General features: G+C 46.0%; 1 protein-coding gene across 4 annotated transcripts in view; it reads right to left on the bottom strand.

Moving 5' to 3' along the window:
• Positions 1–19,902, bottom strand: part of MAMDC2 (MAM domain containing 2) — a 179,271-nt gene that overhangs the window by 92,588 nt on the left and 66,781 nt on the right. For all 4 annotated transcript variants that reach the window (XR_011379575.2, XM_089336869.1, XM_089336874.1 and 1 more), the window contains 3 exons: positions 6,955–7,226; positions 5,103–5,187; positions 1,869–2,006 (listed from right to left, as the gene is read on the bottom strand). Coding sequence is in view for 3 of the 4 variants with exons in the window: in XM_089336869.1 (XP_089192995.1) it covers positions 1,869–2,006; positions 5,103–5,187; positions 6,955–7,226 (495 nt within the window). In the remaining variant the exon portion in view is untranslated. The remainder of the gene's footprint in view (positions 1–1,868; positions 2,007–5,102; positions 5,188–6,954; positions 7,227–19,902) is intronic.

Consider the following 19,902-nt stretch of genomic DNA (forward strand, 5'->3'; position numbering starts at 1 on the left):
ACGCTGATCCCATGGCAGGAGCCAGGTGCTTCCTCCTGGTCTCCCATGGGGTGCAGGGCCCAAGCACTTGGGCCATCCTCCACTGCACTCCCAGGCCACAGCAGAGAGCTGGCCTGGAAGAGGAGCAACCAGGACAGAATCCAGCGCCCCGACCGGGACTAGAACATGGTGAGCTGGTGCTGCAAGACGGAGGATTAGCCTGTTGAGCCGCGGCGCCAGCCTGGAAAAACAAATCTTTAAAACAAAGTTTACAAAACAGAAGTTTTGGATAATTGGATCTGACCTGCAGATGTGTTCTGTAGGTCTACACAGTGTTTTTTAAAAAATATTGACCAACTTTTAAAAGTTTGGAGAGTTTAAAAAATCTAAAGAGTTGGCAACCCAGGTTTGCATTTTCACATGACAGCAACCCATTGTAGCTGAGCAGTCTATTTGCAGAGTCTCTGCTTGCAAGGTTGCCACAGTGCTCACACAGCCCACACATCTCGTGCATCTGTTATGAGCCTGGCCATTATAGGAAACTGAATCTGAGATTCTGGGTATAAAGAAAGATAGAGTGAGAGGGAAGAGGACAATAAGGTCAGAATGAAGACCATGCAAGTGTAGATAAACTATTGGAAGAGCATGTCCAAAGAAAATCTGGAGATATGGTTAAAAATATTCAGATGAAGATAATGTACACTGAGGGGAAACGTAATGAAATTCATGTCATCAGGCATGTCACCATCAGCCATTTATTGGGATTGAGTAGGTCACTGTCATTTTCAGGACTTTAACCTCAAAGTCCTAAGTTAGTGATACTTAAGGATGGAAATCCAATGGTGGTGTTTAGATGTGGGGTCTAGTGAAAGGTCCTTGGGTCACTGAGATGTGGCTTCAGAAGGTAATTCTTACAAGTGCTGGTGCTGAAAGCCTGAGTTTGGGCCCAACCACTCTTTCCGCTAACTGGCTTACATGTGGTCCTTGCCTTGCACATGCTCTGTCATCACCAACTGCTGCCCCCACCAGATGCCAAACCAATCGAGCTGTCCGACCTTGGACTAGAAATTCCAAAACTGTGAGCTAAATAAACATTTTTGCTTTCTAAAGCTAGTTGCCTCAGGTATCTCACTGTAGCAATGCAAAGCTGACTAATACAATCACTTCAATGTCTACATGGAAAGGATCAAAAGGAGAAATGCTGCAGAAGCAAAATTCCTAGCCACTAGAACCCTCTCACTCATTGGAGAAGGCCTTGGAGTTGAGGGCTAGACTGTCTTACAATATGGGGAGACCCAGGCTTTTAGAAAGTCTACCAAGATCCAGGTGAGCGCAGCGAAAGCCCACAGGGCAGGGGAGCCCTTGTTTCCCTTATGTGGAAGTTCCTCTGTCTCCAAGCCAACTGATTTCACTCAACTTTGTCCCTTTACCTTGCAGAGAACCAGCCTACTTGGCCACCAGGGGGCCCCGTTGCACACATTCAGAATCCTTGGGGCCACTTGAGAAGCTCTTAAGGACTTGTTCCTGTCCTTCAATCTATTTTTAGTGAAAAGTAACCCTGGGATTACTCCAGTCTTGTCTTTGCAAATAAGAAATTTTATACAAAAAAAGAGATTAGAAAAGAAAGGGTGATACAGAAATGGGAACGCTGGAAGCCCAGACACAGGTGAAGAACAGTTTCTAACCAGGTGGCCTTTCTTTGGATATGACACTCACACCTGCAGTGCGTCTCCCTCTCACTTGCTTCTCTTCCCCACCCTCCCACCAGGCCTCCCTGTCCCTGCTCCCCCTCCTCCTCCCTCTGCTGATGGAAGTTAGGTCAACAGGGGGGGGAGGAGATGTTCCAAAGACTCGTCCTGGGGAAAGGACCCTGTGCGTCCCCAGCTCACCCATTTTGCTCTTGAAGGTGTGATCCTGCGGCAGGATGGAGTGAGAGTTCCGAATGCTTCCTCCTCCGACAAACCAGTTCACATTGGGGTTCCAGCGGTTCACAAAGCCACAGAGATGATTTTCTTCAAAGTCACACTCTGCGGGAAGAAACACAAAAACCCACGTCATAGAGACTCGGTGGCACCCGGGTCTGCCCCGACTCACTGCAGGCTTGGAAATTCAGAGGATTCTCTCTTCCATGCCCACTGTACCATCACTGCTAGGCAATGCTGGCCAAGAAGAATGAAAAAGATTCTTCAGTGGATAAAGACTTGAGCTCCCATGGGGCTGGTATCGTGGTATAGTGGGTAAAGTCACTGTCTGTGATGCCAGCAGCCCATATGGGTGCCAGTTCACATCCTGGCTGCTCCACTTCTGATTCGGCTCCCTGCTAAGGGCCTGGGAAAAGCAGCAGAAGATGGCCCAGGTGTTTGGGTTCTTGCCACCCATATGGGAGAACTGGGAAAAGCCCAGAGCTCCTGGCTTTGGCCTAACCCAGCCCCCTATCATTACAGCCACCTGAGGAGTGAACCAGCAGATGGATCTCTCTCTCTCTCTCTCTCTCTCTCTCTCTCTCTCTCTCTGTAACGCTTTCAAATAAATAAATGAATCTTTCAAAAACATTAAACTCACAGTCATCCTCTAATTTGTGGCTCTTCCACTTCTTAGCCATGTGGTTTGCAGTGTGACTCATCACCTCTGTTGGCGTCTAGTTCTTTATGTGAAATGGGTACACTGTTCCCATTCCCAGCACTGACATGGGTGTGGACAGCTCCCAGTGCAGGGTCAGGTACAAGGTCATGCTCAAGACAAGCTATTTTTGTCAGTTGCCTCTGCTTAAAAACACTATTTAGGATGATGCTGTCAGCACCAGAAAGCTCCCTGCCACCCTTTCTTGAGCCTGGCAGCCCAGTCTTCTACTCACTGCTGCCCTGTGGTGAGCAAGAGGCCCAGAGTCAAGAAGCACGATTCCTAGAGGCTAAAAAATCCCCACTTTTCTTATCAATGAGAACTCAGAAAAGGCAGGGCAGGCAGAGTCCAGGCTATGGGCCCCTTCTGCAGTTATCGAGTGGAGAAGAGACAGAAGGAAAAAAGATGCCTCCACTCCCCCTTTAAGCGGCAATGCCATGGCTGCACAGATACATTATTCCACACCCACAACTCCATTAGTGGGAACAAGAAACTCATAAACCAGGGCCTCCACTGACCCTCATAATCCTGAAGTCAAAAATAGGAGGGATGAGGGTGCCCATCATTCATCACTGGCCCCTGCAACCACCCTCTGCCCTCTGCACCTGCACCGCCCTCCAGAGGTTGCCCTGAAGGGCTGGATCAAAGGGCTCTCCTGACTTCCAGCTTCCTGTGGTTTCACCACTGGAGGGTGGAAGGAGGATGAGATCAGGGGCTGATTCCCCCAGCGCCGTCTCTGCTGATCACGTAGATTGGCTATGTACCTAGACAGAGTACAGCCCTGTCAAGTAGCCCTTACCATACGGCGACCGTCTCCAGGCTCCAGTAGCTCATCCTCCCTTGCCCCTTCAGACAAAGGAGGGTAACAGCTCCTGAGTCACCACTTGTACTGGGCCTGGGTCACAGTGCTATCCGTCCTGGGTGTAGCACTCACACCTTTGTGGTGTCTTTAATAAGCTCTCTTCAGATCACTCGGGTAGTGTATACCCTGTATCTACCTTCCCACCAGGATCCCAGCTGCCACAGTTATCATTGCGCTGACAATAGCAGGCATTGGGAATTCTCAAGATTTTCATTTCCACCTTTTCCATTGCAGTGTCTGCTAAGCAATGCCCAATGTGCCGTGCCAACGGCTGTCACAGGGCATATTAAAAAGCAAACTGTTCCCCAATGCTCCAAGCACTACTCTGAACACAGTATATGAATTAACTTACTTCATCTTCCAGACAGCCTCAGGAGGTAGGTACTATTATTAACCTCATTGGCAGATGAAGAACAAGAAAAGCAGAGACAGTGCCCAGAAAGAAAGGAGAGGTGAGAAGCAAGTCCACAGAGTTTAGCAAGATAGAAATGTAGACACCTTTTCTGTTATAAACAAACCAGAAGCCGCCAAATCATTTGGAGAAAAGCAATCAGTATTTCTTCAGGGCCCAACCCTGGACCAATCACCTTTATATCCACAATCTCAGTAGTCCTCCTGAGAGTCCAATGAGGGAAGCGTTTTGCGCCCATTTCACAGGTGAAGAAACAGAGGCTTAGAGGCTCAGTGAGTTGACTGAGCCAGCTGTGTACTGTCCATGCCCCACGCACATGCCACATGGAATAAAGACCGGATGGAGGTGCAGGAAGGGAGCTTGGGCCTAAACTCACCTTGTCTTCAGGAAGCACTTTTCCAGTCTACTTTCTCTCACTTACATCAGAGACAGCATTGGAAGTCAAGACAGAGAAGTGAGACCCCAGGAATTAGCAAAGGCCTCCCCACATTTTTTGTTTGGAATCATTTTAGACTCCCTGCTCTCTTCCTCTGCACTCCACCTTCAAGTACTGTCAGTGCTCACAGAAAGAGCTTTTTCTGAAAATATGCATGGATATCAAAATTTTTTGCACCAAAATAAACACCTTTTCATTTCATTTCCTAGGAACGTTTTAAGTGCCCTGGTATGCAGACATTGCTTCAATAGCAGGCGAGGAGAAGGTGAGCAGGCAGTACAGTCCTGTCTTTATGCTCTCGAAAGCTAGCACATGAGAGACACCCACCTAACCCCACTCCGGTGGAATAAAAGTGACAACTGCCACTATGTGGAGAGGGGCAGTAGTATGCCAACAGCAAAATGGAGGGAAGGGGTTAATACAATGCCTGCTTTTCTGGCAGATGCTACCAAAGCCAAGGTTACAGCAATGTGGAAATTATTTTGATAAGAACAGGTTGAGGGTAAGGTGGCAACTCTGTTTATGCTGTTGCATCAACTTTGTTTTCAGGAACCTGCCAGTCCAGGTACATGCTAATGAGCCTTCCTATGCTAATAATTTGCCTATGCTAATGAGACAGGAACACATGCAGCATGTGTTCCTAACCACTCTAACCACTATGAACTCTAACCACTATGCATTACATGCAGTTTATTTTGTAAAATACTTGATCTTTGGGATTGATTCAATTAATTCTGGCAACAGTGGACTTTAGAAACAGATTCATGTTCTGATACAATGAAAACAAAACTCACCAAGACAGTAGCCGGTTGTCATCTTGATTTCAAAGAGTGCGATGCTGGCTGTGTTCCCTTGTCCTAGTACACCTTCTATTAAAATCTGCACAACACATGGGGAAGCAGGGGAGTTAGACATCTAAACACTGAGTTTCCTTGGGTTAGTTTTCAGGCAGCAGTCAGGAGCTGTTTGGGATTGTTAGTCTTAACTCATTGCTATTGGATACTGATCTCACTAGGGAATTTATTAAAAGAATGTGTGTGTGCAAGCACATGTGTCCACATGTGTGTGTGCACACATAAATAAGCACACACATGTGGACTCTGAACTCTGAGGAAGGTGTTCAGTAGAAGCTTGGAGTCAGCTGTCATCTGTTTTCCCAATGCCACCTTCTCGAGCGCTGTGGCAGAGCCAGTTGGTCATAGATGGTGAGGAAATTCATACTGAGAATCGTCAGGAACGGAAGGCAGAGAATTTGGGGTTAAAAAAAAAAGTCCTTTGGAGGAAAAGGCAAGAAACAGCAAACTGACAGCATGGTGGGAGATCATCTGAGACAGAGGAGGCTCGTAAATTGTTTCTGAATTAATGAAAACATTGACGTTTTCACACAATGGACAAAGAGATGCCTGGATGACTGTCGGGGTTGTTACAATGCATGCGTAGTCTTGTGTCTGAAAGTTATAGCGTTTCCTTACGTGGTTTTAGCCTGATAGCTTGCAACTAAGCTGGTAGATTTGGGATGTGATAACCATTGGGAGGACGTTGTGAAACAGGAAACTCAGACGCCAATCCTCCTTCCCTCAGCTACTGCCCAGCGGAGAGGGACACCAAACAGAGAGGGGCTATGGGAGAGCGCGGTATTTCAAAACTCTCCCAAGAAGAGGGACAGGGCATGAATGGAAAAGTAAACTAGGGGGGCTGTCGCTGTGGAGCAGTGGGTTAACGCCCTGGCCTGAAGCGCCGGCATCCCATATGGGCGCCAATTCAAGACCCGGCTGCTCCACTTCTGGTCTAGCTCCCTGCTAATGTGCCTGGGAAAGTAGCAGAAGATGGCCCAAGTCCTTGGGCCCCTGCATCCATGTGGGAGACTTGGAAGAAGCTCCTGGTTTCAGATCGGCGCAGCTCTGGCCATTGCACCCATCTGGGGAGTGAACCAGAAGATCTCTCTCTCTCTGTGTCTCTCCTCTCTCTGTGTCACTCTGACTTTCAAATAAATAAATAAATCTTAAAAAAAAAAAAGTAAAGTGAACTATGGATGGAGGAAGTTTTTGCGATGATTCTCGCAAAACCTCACACCTCATGGCCACGAATGTCCAGATCCCAGCCTCTCTCCCTACTGCAATCCACACCCGACTTTGTCTCACATTCTCTACCTTCTGGTGAGCAATTTCCCTTTTGAAAAGGAAATAGAACATGACCTTTAAGTATCTTTCCTCTTTCAAAGTATTTCCATTTTTCCTCTTATTGCTGTTAATGCTTCGTTCAAAAGTTGTAGCAACCATTAGGAAGATAACATAGACACATATCCAACCCAATTTAGAAGGGTGCAACAAAATGATTAGAAATGAGAATATTCCCCTAAGCCTGTTAGAAAATCCATTTTCTTTGAAGAGGTTGGTTTAAGGCCCATTTAGGTTGTTACAGAAATTCCATTTAAATGGATGGGAAAGAAATCTCTGAAGAGGCTCTTTCACAGAATACACAAGCTATAAATTTACATTGCTAATATTCTTCTATGATTTGTCTCTTGTGAAACATCATATCCCAGTGCAGGACACAACTCACCTCAATGACACAGTTTTCATAAGATCTCAATCAGTATAAACCACACATAATAAGCCCTGCACCTGCTTCCTAAACTCCACCTACCTTGAATTTCTTGGGACTGTTTTGTAAATCCAGGCTGGCTATGAGCCAGCTATCAGAAGGTTCCCTAGCCGACCAAAGCAAGCGATCAAAGCTTTCGTCTTCAAATCTCAAGTAGAGGTTCAGCTGGCTGGGATCTGACAGAAGCTCTGACGACGCGGTTATCTGGTAGACCAAGCGGAGGCAGCTCCATTCCTCAGCCTGCAAGTCCGAACTTAGCAGCACGGCTTTCTCCCCCTGCTTGGCAAAGGAGGTATCCACATAAATGTAATGGCCTGGGAAGAGAAAGGAACACAGGCAAGGAGTGGATCTTCTTCTTACAACTAGGAGAAAATGCACAACTGTGGTAAACCTATGGGCAGATGGGGCCTGTGAGCGCCTTGTGTCAACCCACTGATGTCAACCCTGGGCAGCTACAAAGTATGGCGGCACCGAGGCCACTTTCCCACATGACAACGCCAGGCTGGAGCAGAGCAGCGCTGCTTCTGCAGAGGGTGGCACGTGCTCTCCATTTTGCCATCATCCCATCACTCAGTACTAACGACAGGCATGGAAGCCAGGTGTCTGCTGCCTTGAGTGATCTCACACCCGGCCCACTTAGCACACTGCATTCACCTCGCTGTCCCCACAGGCAGGGGAGTTTGCGAGCTAAGAGGCATGCGAATCAGAATAACCTGATGGCCTCAAAGCTTCTCCTTCCAGAGCTCTCCTCATCTCTGATGCCTCAACCTGCATGGAGCTTACGTCATCAGTGCAGACTGAATGGATGTGGTCACCCCAGCTTGGATCTTGGGGTGTAGGCAGAAAACATTCATAGTAAGCCATGATTTTAAAAGTAGGAATAAGGCTCCTTTTGTAGACTTTTTCTTTGACGAAATCTCATAGCTAGGGCAAGTTAATGGGCAAACTGTGCAAAACATGCAGCACCCGGGCTTGGAAAGGAGTGGCTACTCTGGGATTGGCACTCAGCACATCTTCCACTTCCTCTGCCCCTGTCTACTCCCAGTCCTCCTCTTCCCCTTGCTCCTCTCTCTGCCTTCCCCTTTAACCACCACCATACTCTCTTCCTCCTCTTCCAGTTTTTACCTGCTCTGTATTCTCCTTCCTGCCTCCTTCCTTCTTTTACCTTCCTAAGGTTGGCAGGTAGTGGAGGCATCCTGCTTGCTGCCCCAGGATGTGCATCAGCATTTTGATGAAAAAGGGGCTGGGGTAGGCACTGAAGCCAAGGACCCTAACCTGAGCCTTCCAAATCAGCTTCCTATGTGAGTAGTTCCACAGCCTGGAGTTGTTTGGGTCCTCGTGTCCTTTTGGACTGCAAACTCTGTGCTTGCTCAAAGACATTTGTGAATGGTATTTAACCTCTTGTCTCCCATCGTGTGGCTGCCCATGCAGTTTGGGCTCCCCCTCACTAAAGGCTTAGCAGAAAGGCCTTGAAATGTCTCTCTGTCTTGCATGGTGCTTGTCAGCCCCTCCCCCACCTTGGCCCAGATGTCCACTGCAGCCAGGATCCTTGTCTCTGTGGCGGGCACTGATGGGCCAGCTGCAGCCCGGCCAATGACTGTCTTCACATTTGGGGCACAGTTAGGGCATTGTCTTCAGGAAGCCTGGCTTGCTGGGTTTCAAGATCCAGATCTCCAGCTGGCAATCTGCTTAACACAGCAACCGCCCACTGGGTGCAAATAGTAACTGCTCTCGGATGTCAACCCAGGCACCCCCAGGGGGGAAATCTGGTCCTTGCAGCAACTGCCAGCACAGTGCCGCCATTGCCTCTTACATGCTGAGAACATTCAGCGAGGAGCCAGGCTTGCGCTGAGTGTTTCCTGTGCATCTACGGGCGGGGGGACCGGCTGGGCTTAAAGTTAAGCTGGGACTCCTAATGCAACTCGCTTTGGAATAAAACTGTATCAGCACCATCCCCTCTCCTCACTTTGCTATGGACCCCAAAGAAAAGACTCTCAGTTGACTAGTATGGGGTAGGGATGCTCTTGAGAGTACTTCATACCAGAGCGTTGGGGCTTGGGGAATACAAGAGGAAAAGAAACAAAGAGAGTCCTAGCAACATTCACATTGCATACCAACTTTGCTCCCTTAGTTTTCCATGGGATGCCTCCCCAGCTTCTCTCTCTCTCCTTCTTTTTCCCGCTCTAAAGAGGAGCAACTCCATTCCCAGCAGTGGTTCTCAAACTTGAGCCCAGGGTTACCTGGAGGGCTTATTCAAACACAGATTGCTGGCCCTTCCTCATGAGTTTCTGGGGAAGACTCTGTATTAAAAAATCGTTTGAGAGGCAGAGAGACAGACACAGAGATCTTCCATCCACTTGCTCATGCTCCAAATGCCCTCAACAGTGTGGGCTGGGGCTGAGCTGAGCTGGAACAAGGAGCCAGGATTGCAATCCAGGTCTTCCACTTGGGTGGCAGAGACTCCATGATGTGAGTCAACACCACTGTCTTCCAGGGTGTGCACTCGTGGGAAGCTGGAGTCAGGAGCTGGAGCTAAACCCAGGTATTCTGGTGCAGGATGCAGGCATCGGAACTGCTAGGTGAAATGTCTGCTCCCTGGTGCTACATTGCTAAGAGGCTGCATTTCTGAGAAGTGCTGGTCTGGAGACCACACTTCGGGAACCACTGACAATGTCTGGCAGAGAAACAGGGCTCATTCGCTCGGCACCTCTACCTATCAAAGAAAACAGGCTACTGCAGCATGTAAAGGAGGGAGGAGAAAGTTCTCCTTGAAGGTGAAACTCAAACTTCAGTAAATATGTATTACAGCAGGCATACAGAACCCATCCAATGGTAGTTGTCTTGACTTGTCAGTAAGTGCCATATGTGAAAGCTCTCTTGACATCACTTGTCACCATATCAGATTTTACATTAAACATATGCTCTTGTTCTCTTTCCAAGAATCTTTGCGATCACACGCTGTATAAAATGCATTATTTAAAAATACCTTGCTATTATACTGTATAATGAAAGTTGGTGCTATTTATTGAGTGATTTTGACATCTCAGACATAAATGTTGGCTACTTCAATGACGGAATTTTGCATTTAAATTAAAGACTTCAAATTCGTTTTAGGTCATGCCCTATGAATGTGCCTATTAGCATCTTTATAACACATGTGAAAGTTTCTCAACTCAACTAAAACTCAGTGGAATAATAAATTTTCTTAGGTCATATAACTAACCCAAGTGCAATCCACCTCCACTGCCACTACCAAGTTGATAAGTTTTTTTCTTTCCTTCTTTCTTTCCTTCTCTCTCTCCCCTCCCTCCCTCCCTCCCTCCCTCTCTTCCTTCCTTTCTTTTCTTTTCTTTTCTTTTCTTTTCTTTTCTTTTCTTTTCTTTTCTTTTCTTTTCTTTTCTTCTTTCTAGATTTTTTTATTTGAAAGGCAGAGTTACAGAGAGGGAAAGAGATTTACTTCCATCTACTGATTTATTCCCAAAATGGGTGCAATGGCCAGGGCTGGCCCAGGCTGAAGCCAGGAGCCTGGAATTCCATCCAGGTCTCCAATGTGGGTGGCAGGAGTCCAAGTACTTGGGCCATCCTCCACTGCTTTCTTAGGTACAACAGTAGGAAGCTAGATTGGAAGTGGAGCTGGACTGGAAGTGGAGCAGCCGGGACTCAAACCAGTTCTCATACGGGATGGCAGCACCACAGGCAATGGCCTAATCCACTGTGCCAAACACCAGCCCCCAAATTTTCTTAATCACCTTTTTTTTCCTGCCCAGTCTGGATACAGCCCCAAAATCCTTCCAACAATCTTCCTTGTTGCCAGCACTAATTAATCTGTGGGGAAACTTGAGTTGAAAGCATCTGTCATCCCTGCTTGGCTGCAGTGACTTTCATACTAGGGAGAGATCCTACCGACCTAAGGAGGGTGGAGAGTTCAACTGGAGAGAAGCATTATGGAGGTAATGTGCATGGGAAAGCCACGCAACATGGGAGGTTTGCTCAGTTACAGAAAGAGCCCCCTGCGGATAAGAAGCCCCTCAAGGTTCCTGGGCCCCCTCTCTCTCTCTCTCATCAGCACTCAGGGCTCCTCTCCTGCCTTTGCTCCTGTCCCCCTCCAGGGCTCACGCTCTGCTCCGGCTGTGGCCGTGCCTTCCTGACCTGTGCCACTGCTACCTCACAGCCTTTGTTCATGCTCCTGCCCATGTCGGCAAGACCTGTGTCACCTGCCAGAAGAGTACGCGTCTCCCAGGTCTCAGTCCCACTGCGAAGCCTTCCCCATTTACTCTGACCCCTGCTCACTCCTCAGGAGCTTCCTCTTTCCACTCCACCGCCTCTTACACCCAGGAATTCTGGAAGCTAACTGGAGTCGCAATGGTTTTTTTCCCCCTCACCTTACGTGTGTTGCAACTACTCCAGCATGAACTCCATTGTAATCCATACTATTTAAAGTAACATAGTCTCCTTTTTTTCTGGGTAGAAAATGGAAATACTTAACCCTTGCCTTGGTCCTTTTCAGGTTTGTGTCTGCACCCTGGGCTGTTGGTGTGAGAAGGGCCGGGAGGACATGAAGGTGGGTTAGGGGAGTTTGGGAAAGAGGACATTCCTGTATTGGGCCATTGTGATTGGAGAGAAGCAACCTGGGAGACACATGAATAAACGTACAAGACCTGTTAGAGGAAAGGACTGGACTAGGTTTCCAGAGACGGCCTTTAGGAGTTAGTACAGCTTGTTCAGTGGGCTGGTGGCTGGGGAGTCTGTTACTACAACTAAAGTTGTGTGGCCCGTGGCAGGGATCACTGACCATCCTAAGCTCTGAAAAGAGAACGTGAGGGGTGGGCGTTGGCCACTTGTGGTGCCCACGTCCCATATCAAAGTCCCTGGATTTGAGTCCTGGTTCCATTTGGGATCCAGTTTCCTGCTAATGCACACCCTTACAGATAGCAGGTAATGGCTCAAGCAGCTGGGCCTTTGTGATCCACATAGGAGATCCAGATTGAGATCCTGCTTCCTGGCTTCAGCCTGGCTCAGCCCCAGTTGTTGTGGACATCTGGGGAGTAAACCAGCAGACGGAAGATTTCTCTCTTTTTCAAATAAATAAAAATTTGAAAATAAGATTATGTGAAATAAATGCACACATCCAAAAGGCAATCTCACCCACATTAGCAGTCATTCCCCTTTGTCCCTGGTTACCACTACTCTACCTTCTAGCTGCATGAATTTGCCTATTTTGGAAATTTCATGGAGGTGGAATCATCAATATCTGGCCTTTTGTGACTGGCTTTTTCAGTTTGCATAATGTGTTCAAGGTCCATCCACGTTGCAACACGTGTCAGACTGCCTTTGGTTTTTGAAGCTGGATAAGATTTAAAGTTATGCATATCCCACATTTTATGTATGCACTCCTCAATCTACGGACGTTTGGGTTGTTTCCACCTTTGGCCATGATGTGCAATGCTGCTAGGAAGGTTTGTGTGCTAGTTTTTCTATAGACATAGGTTCCAGGTCTATTAGGTCAACTCCTAGGAGTGCAATTGTTAGGTCAGATGGAAACTATGTTTAGCTTTTTAGGAGCTGCCGCGTTGTTTTCCAGTTCTAATGTGGCTGTCCTGCTTACCTTCCACAGGCAGTGTGTGAAAGCTCCTGGCTCTCCACGTGTTCACAGACATTTGTTATGGTCACTTTTTTTTTTTTTTTTTTTTGACAGGCAGAGTTAGACAGTGAGAGAGAGAGGAGACAGAGAGAAAGGCCTTCCTTTTCCATTGGTTCATCCCCCAGTGGCCACTACAGCCAGCGCGCTGTGCCGATCCAAAGCCAGGAGCCAGGTGTTTCCCCCTGGTTTCCCATGTGGGTGCAGGGCCCAAGCACCTGGGCCATCCTCCACTGCCTTCCCGGGCCACAGCGAGAGCTGGACTGGAAGAGGAGCAACCAGGACAGAACCGGTGCCCCAACCAGGACTAGAACCTGGGGTGCTGGTGCCGCAGGCAGAGGATTAGCCTAGTGAGCCACGGCACCAGCCATGGTCACTTGTTTTCGTTATAGACATGCTAGCAGACGTGTTATCTATGTTTTTGATTTGTATGTCTCCAGTGACTAAGAATGTAGAGCATAGATCATATTTTTATTGGCAATTTGGATGACATGTCAAAATCTTTTCCCATCAAAAAAATGGGTTATTTATTCCTTTCATTGTGACTTATAGGAGATTTCATATATTCTGGATATTAGATCTTACCAGATAAATTATTTGCAAGTCTTTTCTCCCCTTCTGTGTTTATTTTTCATCTTTTTTAAAAAAGATTTATTTATTTGAAAGGCAAAGTGACAGAAAGAGAGAGAGAGAGAGAAAAGAGAGATCTTCCATCTTTCAGTTCACTCTGCAATTGGCTGCAACAGCTGGGGCTGGGCTTGGACCAAGCCAGGAACCTGCAACTCCATCCAGGTCTCCCATGTGGTGGACAGGGGCAGCCCAAGCACCTGGGCCATCTTCCCCTGCTTTCCCAGGCATGTTAGCGGGGAGCCTGATGGGAAGAGGACAGCCTAGACTAGAACTAACACTCCGATGTGGTGTGATGGGAAGAGTGCAGCCCAGCCTAGAACTAACACTCCGATGTGGTGTGATGGGAAGAGTGCAGCCCAGACTAGAACTAACACTCCGACGTGGTGTGATGGGAAGAGTGCAGCCCAGACTAGAACTAACACTCTGATGTGGTGTGATGGGAAGAGTGCAGCCCAGACTAGAACTAACACTCCGATGTGGTGTGCTAGAGCTGCAGGCGGTGGTTAACCTATTGTATCACAAAGCCTTCTTAATGATGTGCTTTGAAATACACATTTTTAAAAAGTATATTTATTTTTATTTCTTTGAAAAGCAAAGAGACAGAGAGAAAGGAGGAAGGAAGAGAGGGATAAGGAGAACGAGAGGGAGAGGGAAAAGGAGAGGCAGAGAAATCTTCTATCTGCTGGTTTACTTCCCAAATGCCCATAACAGCGGGGACTGGGCCAGGAAGAAGCCAGGACCCAGGAACTCACATCCAGGTGTCCCATGTGAATGGCAGGAACTCAAACACTGGAAACACCGTCTGCTACTATCTCCCAGGGTACATATTAGCAGGAAGCTGGATTGGAAGCTGAGGAGGGATTTGATCGCAGCCACTCCAACAGGGGATAAAGGTGTCCCAAGAGGAGGTTTAACCCATTGTGCTTCTGAAGTAAAACATGTTTAATTTTTTATAATGTCCAACTTTTTGTTTTTACTGTGTGTGTGTGTGTGTGCATGCACATGTGCATACATTTTTACATGCATGTGCATGTGTACCTTTGGTGACATAGGTAAGAAACGATTCTCGGTGCCAGCACTTCAGCACAGTGGGTAAAGCTGCTGCCTGTGAGGTCTACGTCCCACATGGACACTGGTTCATGTCCCAGCTGCTCTACTTCTGATCCAGCTCCCTACTAATGGCCTAGGAAAAGCAGCAGCAGATGGCCCAAGTGTTGGGCCCCTGCCACCCATGTGGGAGACGCTGGATGAAGTTCTTGGCTCCTGGCTTTGGCCTGGCCCAAAAACATTTACAGCTATGCTTTCTTCAATGTTTTGAAGTTTGGGCTCATGTATTTGGTCTTTGATCTATCTTGAATTAATTTTTGCTCATTGAATTATCTTGTCACCCTTGTCAAAAATGAACAGCACAGTTACAAGGTTTATTCACGGACTCTGAATTCTATTCTATTGTTCTATTTGTTCTTATACCAGTGCCATATCATCCTGCTCACTGCAGCTTTGTAGTAAATTTTGAAACTGGGAAGTATACCAGTCCTCCAGCTCATTCTTCTTCTTCAAGATTATTCTGATTATTCTGGGTCCCTGTGCTTCCATACGAAATTACAGATGAGGATGGGAATACAGCAAGTTAAAAGAATCACAGCGCTCACTGCTGTTACTGATACTCAGTTGTTTTTCTTGAATACATGCTTCTGGATGTTGCAGGCCTTTGTTTAATTTAAAGAGTTCTTAAAAAATTGATTTTGGTCATTTTTCCAGTGCTCTCATAGCTTTTATAAGGAGAGGATTTTCTGAGGTCCCTACTCCACCTTGTCTATGGCCATCACTCCCTTTCCCTTCTTTTAAACTATTAAGAATTGATAACAGTGCTCCAGAGAAGTGAATAAAAATGGCAGAAAGACAAATAGTGTAAATCCCATGGAGACTGGCTGGTTAATTAAGAAGCATCCGGCCAAGGACCAGGGAGATTTACTGACCACAGTGCTAGAAACATGATCTTAGGAGGAGAGAGAGAAAAATTCACTTCAAATACTGCTGCTTTGGCAAGCTGAACTGATTTACGTGACATTTATTGGAGATGATAAACATTTTTATAAAGGGTCAGAAAAGGGCAATGAACTTCCCAGTAGATTTTGAAAAAGGAAGTAAGTCAGCAATCAAAACCCATCATTAAGCTATCTTGCTGAAAAGGACAGATGACAAAATCCTTAAAGGATCTGAACGTGTTTCTTTGAAGCATGAAGGTATCAGAAACAGACCAGAAAACTTTTCTTTCTCTCTCTCTCTTTTTTTTTTTTTTTGTAAAGATTTATTTATTTATTTGAAAGGTAGAGTTACAGAGTGGCAGAGGCAGAGAGAGAGAGAAGTCTTCCATCCGCTGGTTCACTCCCCAGATGACCACAACAGCTGGAGCTGCACCAATCCGAAGCCAGGAGCCAGGGGCTTCTTCCAGGTCTCCCATGTAGGTGCAGGGGTCCAAGCACTTTGGCCATCTTCTACTGTTTTCCCAGGCCATAGCAGCGAGCTGGATCGGAAGTGGAGCAGCCAGGACTTGAACCAGTGCCCACATGGGATTCTGACACTGCAGGTGGCCGCTTTACCCACTACACCACAGCGCCAGCCCCAAACTTTTCTGTTTCAGAGAAGATGAGCCATAAAGAACTGAGTCTTGAGGTCAAGCTCAACTGCTGGTCACATCTGCATAGCCGGGGCTCAGGGTACTGATGACTTCTCTGAGCCAAGGTACTTAACAGGTCTAAATCTCAGGCCCTCGGGGTGGTCAGAGACTGTATTATGGGGGACTTATTGAAATCCTTGGAACTGTATTAGTTAATGAAATGTTGTCCTTCAGGCATGGTGATCATGATGGGGTGACTGTGTGGTGCAGTGGATCCTGCCAAGGATTTGCAAAGTCCAATCTATGTGTACAATTTTATCATGCACACGCTCACTGCATCATCACATTTATCTGCAAAATGAGGATAATGAAAGAATGGAGCCCCATTACATTTAATTTCATATTCACTATTTGGAAAATCAATGCACTCAGAAAAAAAAGTAAAGCAACTGAAAGCAACTCAAACACTGATACACACACACACACACACACGAAACATACAAATGTTGCTGAAGAAAATCTATTTCATTTGTTGTACAAAGTATTTTCACACAGAATGGAAAGTTGACTGTGGTACATAGAAACAGTATAATATGTAGAAGGCCACATACACTGTACTAAATGTATAATTTAAGGACCTTTCAAGGGTAATTCTGACAATATCCAACTGTGGTCCTTTATGTTGATTTTGGAATGTAAAGCTCAGGTGAGATATGACTTCTTATCTATGTGGTTATTGTGAGAAGCTGATGAGACAAGGATTATAAAAGGCCTCATATGTGGTACTATTACTTGTTAATCATTTCTATTCTAATCACGGTGGGGAGAAGTCCTTTGGCTGTTCCACAGACAGTGCCTTCTTACTTCTCTTCCAGTAGGAACCACAGCAAGCCTTGCTCAGATCCACAGCACCTTGTCAGGACTGATGTGAGAACAGTCTTCATTCATTTCACTTTAATTGGCCCTTTGATGTTGAAATATACAACTGCAGTGCTCAGCCCCTTCTGGCTGCCCACCCTCAGCAGTGCCCCTCTGCACAGCTCAGCCCTCTGGCTCTCATCCAGGATCAATCAGCACATAAAGGAGCATGGTTATTCCTGGTATGGTTCTGATTGGCATCTTGTAACCCAGGTCTCAGAGCAATGCCTACTTCTCTCTTCTGTTTAGCTCCTTGTAGACTGCATACCCAGGACAAGGACGGTGCCTTCTTGGGTGCAGCTTCCTTTTCAGGATTTGCTCATCCCCATATGCCATCCTGGATTGGGCCCTGCCAGTGGAAGCGGTATGTTGGATTGGTTGGGCATGGCTATCATGCCAGCCACAGCTTGGCTTAAATTTTGGCCACACCATCTAAAAAAGATCTCACCCTGGACAGGTTGACTATATTATCTGAAACTTGCTTTCTTCAATGGTAAAATAGGTTGCCAAAATACTGATTTCAGTGCTTCAAAGAAGATTAAAGACACACAGTGCCCAAGACTAAGACAAGCTTAGTCAATGCTGGTTCTTATCCTTGTATTGGCAGCTAGCCTATCAGCACTCTTCTGCATGAAAAGCCCACCTCATCATCTCACACTGGACCTCCATGAGCTATTTGTCCTACCTGCTGTCCATGGCCTGCCCTTCTGACACCACCTTCTACCCACTGCACAGAAAAATCCTCCAGGGCTGGCACTGTGACAGAGTGGATAAAGCTGCTGCCATCCCATACGGGCACTGGTTTGAGTCCTAATCCACCTCCTGCAAATGTACCTGGGGAAGCAGCAGCTGACAATCCAAGTCCTTGTGCCCCTGTACCCACATGGGGGACCTGGAAGAAACTCCTGGCTCCTGACTTCAGATTGGCCCAGATATTTGGGGAGTGAACCAGTGGCTGAAGATCTCTCTCTCTGTCTCTGTCAAATGAATAAATAAATCTTTAAAGAGAGAGGGAGGGCGAGTGAGCATTTTCCAGTTATCTGCAGCTGGATCTGGCCTCCCTTGTGCTTCTCTGCTGCTGTGGCCATAGCTCAGTCTAGGGCCCCTCCTATCTCAGGCAGTCTCTCCCGTTGTCCAACTGTGTTCTACGCTATGACAACCACCTCAGGGATCTGTCAGCTGATCAAAGTGGCCTGGACAATAATGCATGCAGAAAGTTTCTGCAAAAAACCAGACTCCTGTTGTGGAAAGAGGATTCTTCTGTGGATCTGTATCCCCAATTACACACAAGCCATCAGCTTTTGGAAGAAGTCTTGCTTTCTTTGCACATCAAAGAGTTTCAAAAAATTAAATAAAATTTCTGAATTAGTATAGAAAATGCAATAGGCATGGGAGTCCTTATAAATAGTTGATTGTGCTTTTAGAAGATAAATGAAACCGCATTCCTCAAATGTAAAAATAAACTGTATTAAATCTTAAGGATAGTGAATATCTTTTCCTAAATCAATCAGATTCACAATTATTTACGAACCTATTGACTGCTTCTGGCAGAAAATGTTCTTTTCCAAAAATATCTAAGAAAAGTATTCTCAACTTCTGTTTGAAGTTTCCAACTTATTTTCCTATCTATGTCCTTTAGTTGCTAAATCACTAACTATATAAATCATTATTTCAATTATATGAAAAAGAGCACAATTTTAAGAATTTGTCTCCAATCATCTGTTAAGAAACAGATTCCAAGAGAACTCATATTCATTGTGCTCCAGGGATGAGATTCCTAACATATATTTTTGTCCCTTAATCCTATCAAGTGATCTTATCAGTTAGGAATTGCCTCTCTACAAACAAGGAAAATAGAATCATAAAAATCACCCATGAGTTCAAGGTCACAGCCAGTAAACCAAGATCCAGCTCTAAGTTCATGTCTTTCACAGCAGCATGCTGCCTTCAGATAGTTCCTTGTCTGTCTTTTTAAAATGAATTTATATTTTTCACAATTATACTCATCTATCTATAGCAGGGAAATAAACTTCTCTTCCTTTGCCTTCCACTAGGATCCTGAAAAGATGGATGTTTCCTTAGGGAAGTTTATAGTGTTTCTCTACAAATACTATTCCTGATGCTAGAACTACACACACAGTAACTTTTCTACCACATTGCCTCAAAACCAAAAGTTTTGTAAACATGTTGAGTTTCTACACCCAATCTTAGCCTAAAGGCCAAGAAGCAATGTCAAGTTTCTTAAAATTAGGGTATATCTTTTTTTTTTTTTTTTTTGACAGGCAGAGTTAGACAGTGAGAGAGAGAGACAGAGAGAAAGGTCCTCCTTCCGTTTTTCACCCCCCAAATGGCCGCTACGGCCAGCGCGCAGTGCCAATCCGAAGTTTTAACGGATCTATAGTAGTGCCCCTGTCCTCTTTGAAAGGATATTAACAAATCAGCAGGAAAACTTCAGCTCAGTGGATTCAGAATAAAGTATTTGCACCTGCAAGTGGGTTGTCAGTGATCTCAAGGGCCAGTGGAACACAGCGAATATCCCCAGAAAACTATTGGGGACTTAGAATCAGGGTGCCATGCAGATGAAGGGTTGTGGAACCACTCAGTCTGGGGGCAGCCCTGCCACCCCCAGGTATCAGCCTAACAGAAAAGGCACAGTCTAGAGTTTCAGCCCAATGTCTTACTAAGTATTTGCTATCATTGAACCAAAGGCACTAAGTGGGCATATCATCGACAATCCATTTTCCCACAGCATTTGGACTCCTGGCTGCCAGACAATGGGATATGCCATGCTATCCCGAACTTGCCAGCTCCTAATCACCTGCTGCATTAGAAGGGAATCTGTCCAGAGAGCTCCCTGACCCCCTTTGAGAAATCTCTGATGAACATATAATTGTATATATTTTGGGGTACAGTGTGGTAATTGGATACATTTATACAACATGCAATGATCAGATCAGGGTCATCAGCATTTCTACCTCCTTAAACATTTATGATTTCTTTGTGTTGGGAAATTCAAAATACTCTCTTCTGGTTCTTCAGGGAAACACAAATCAAAACCATTGTGAGATATCATCTCATCTCACTTAGAATGGCCATAATCTAAAGGACAAAAAATAACTAAGGCTGTTGAGGACGTGGAGAGAGGGGACCTCTCCTACACTGTTGCTTGGGAACATAAATAAGT

This window comes from Oryctolagus cuniculus, chromosome 1 (genome assembly GCF_051225735.1).
Source record: "Oryctolagus cuniculus isolate XC-2025 breed Fujian yellow rabbit chromosome 1, ASM5122573v1, whole genome shotgun sequence".
Taxonomy (NCBI): Eukaryota; Metazoa; Chordata; class Mammalia; order Lagomorpha; family Leporidae; genus Oryctolagus; species Oryctolagus cuniculus.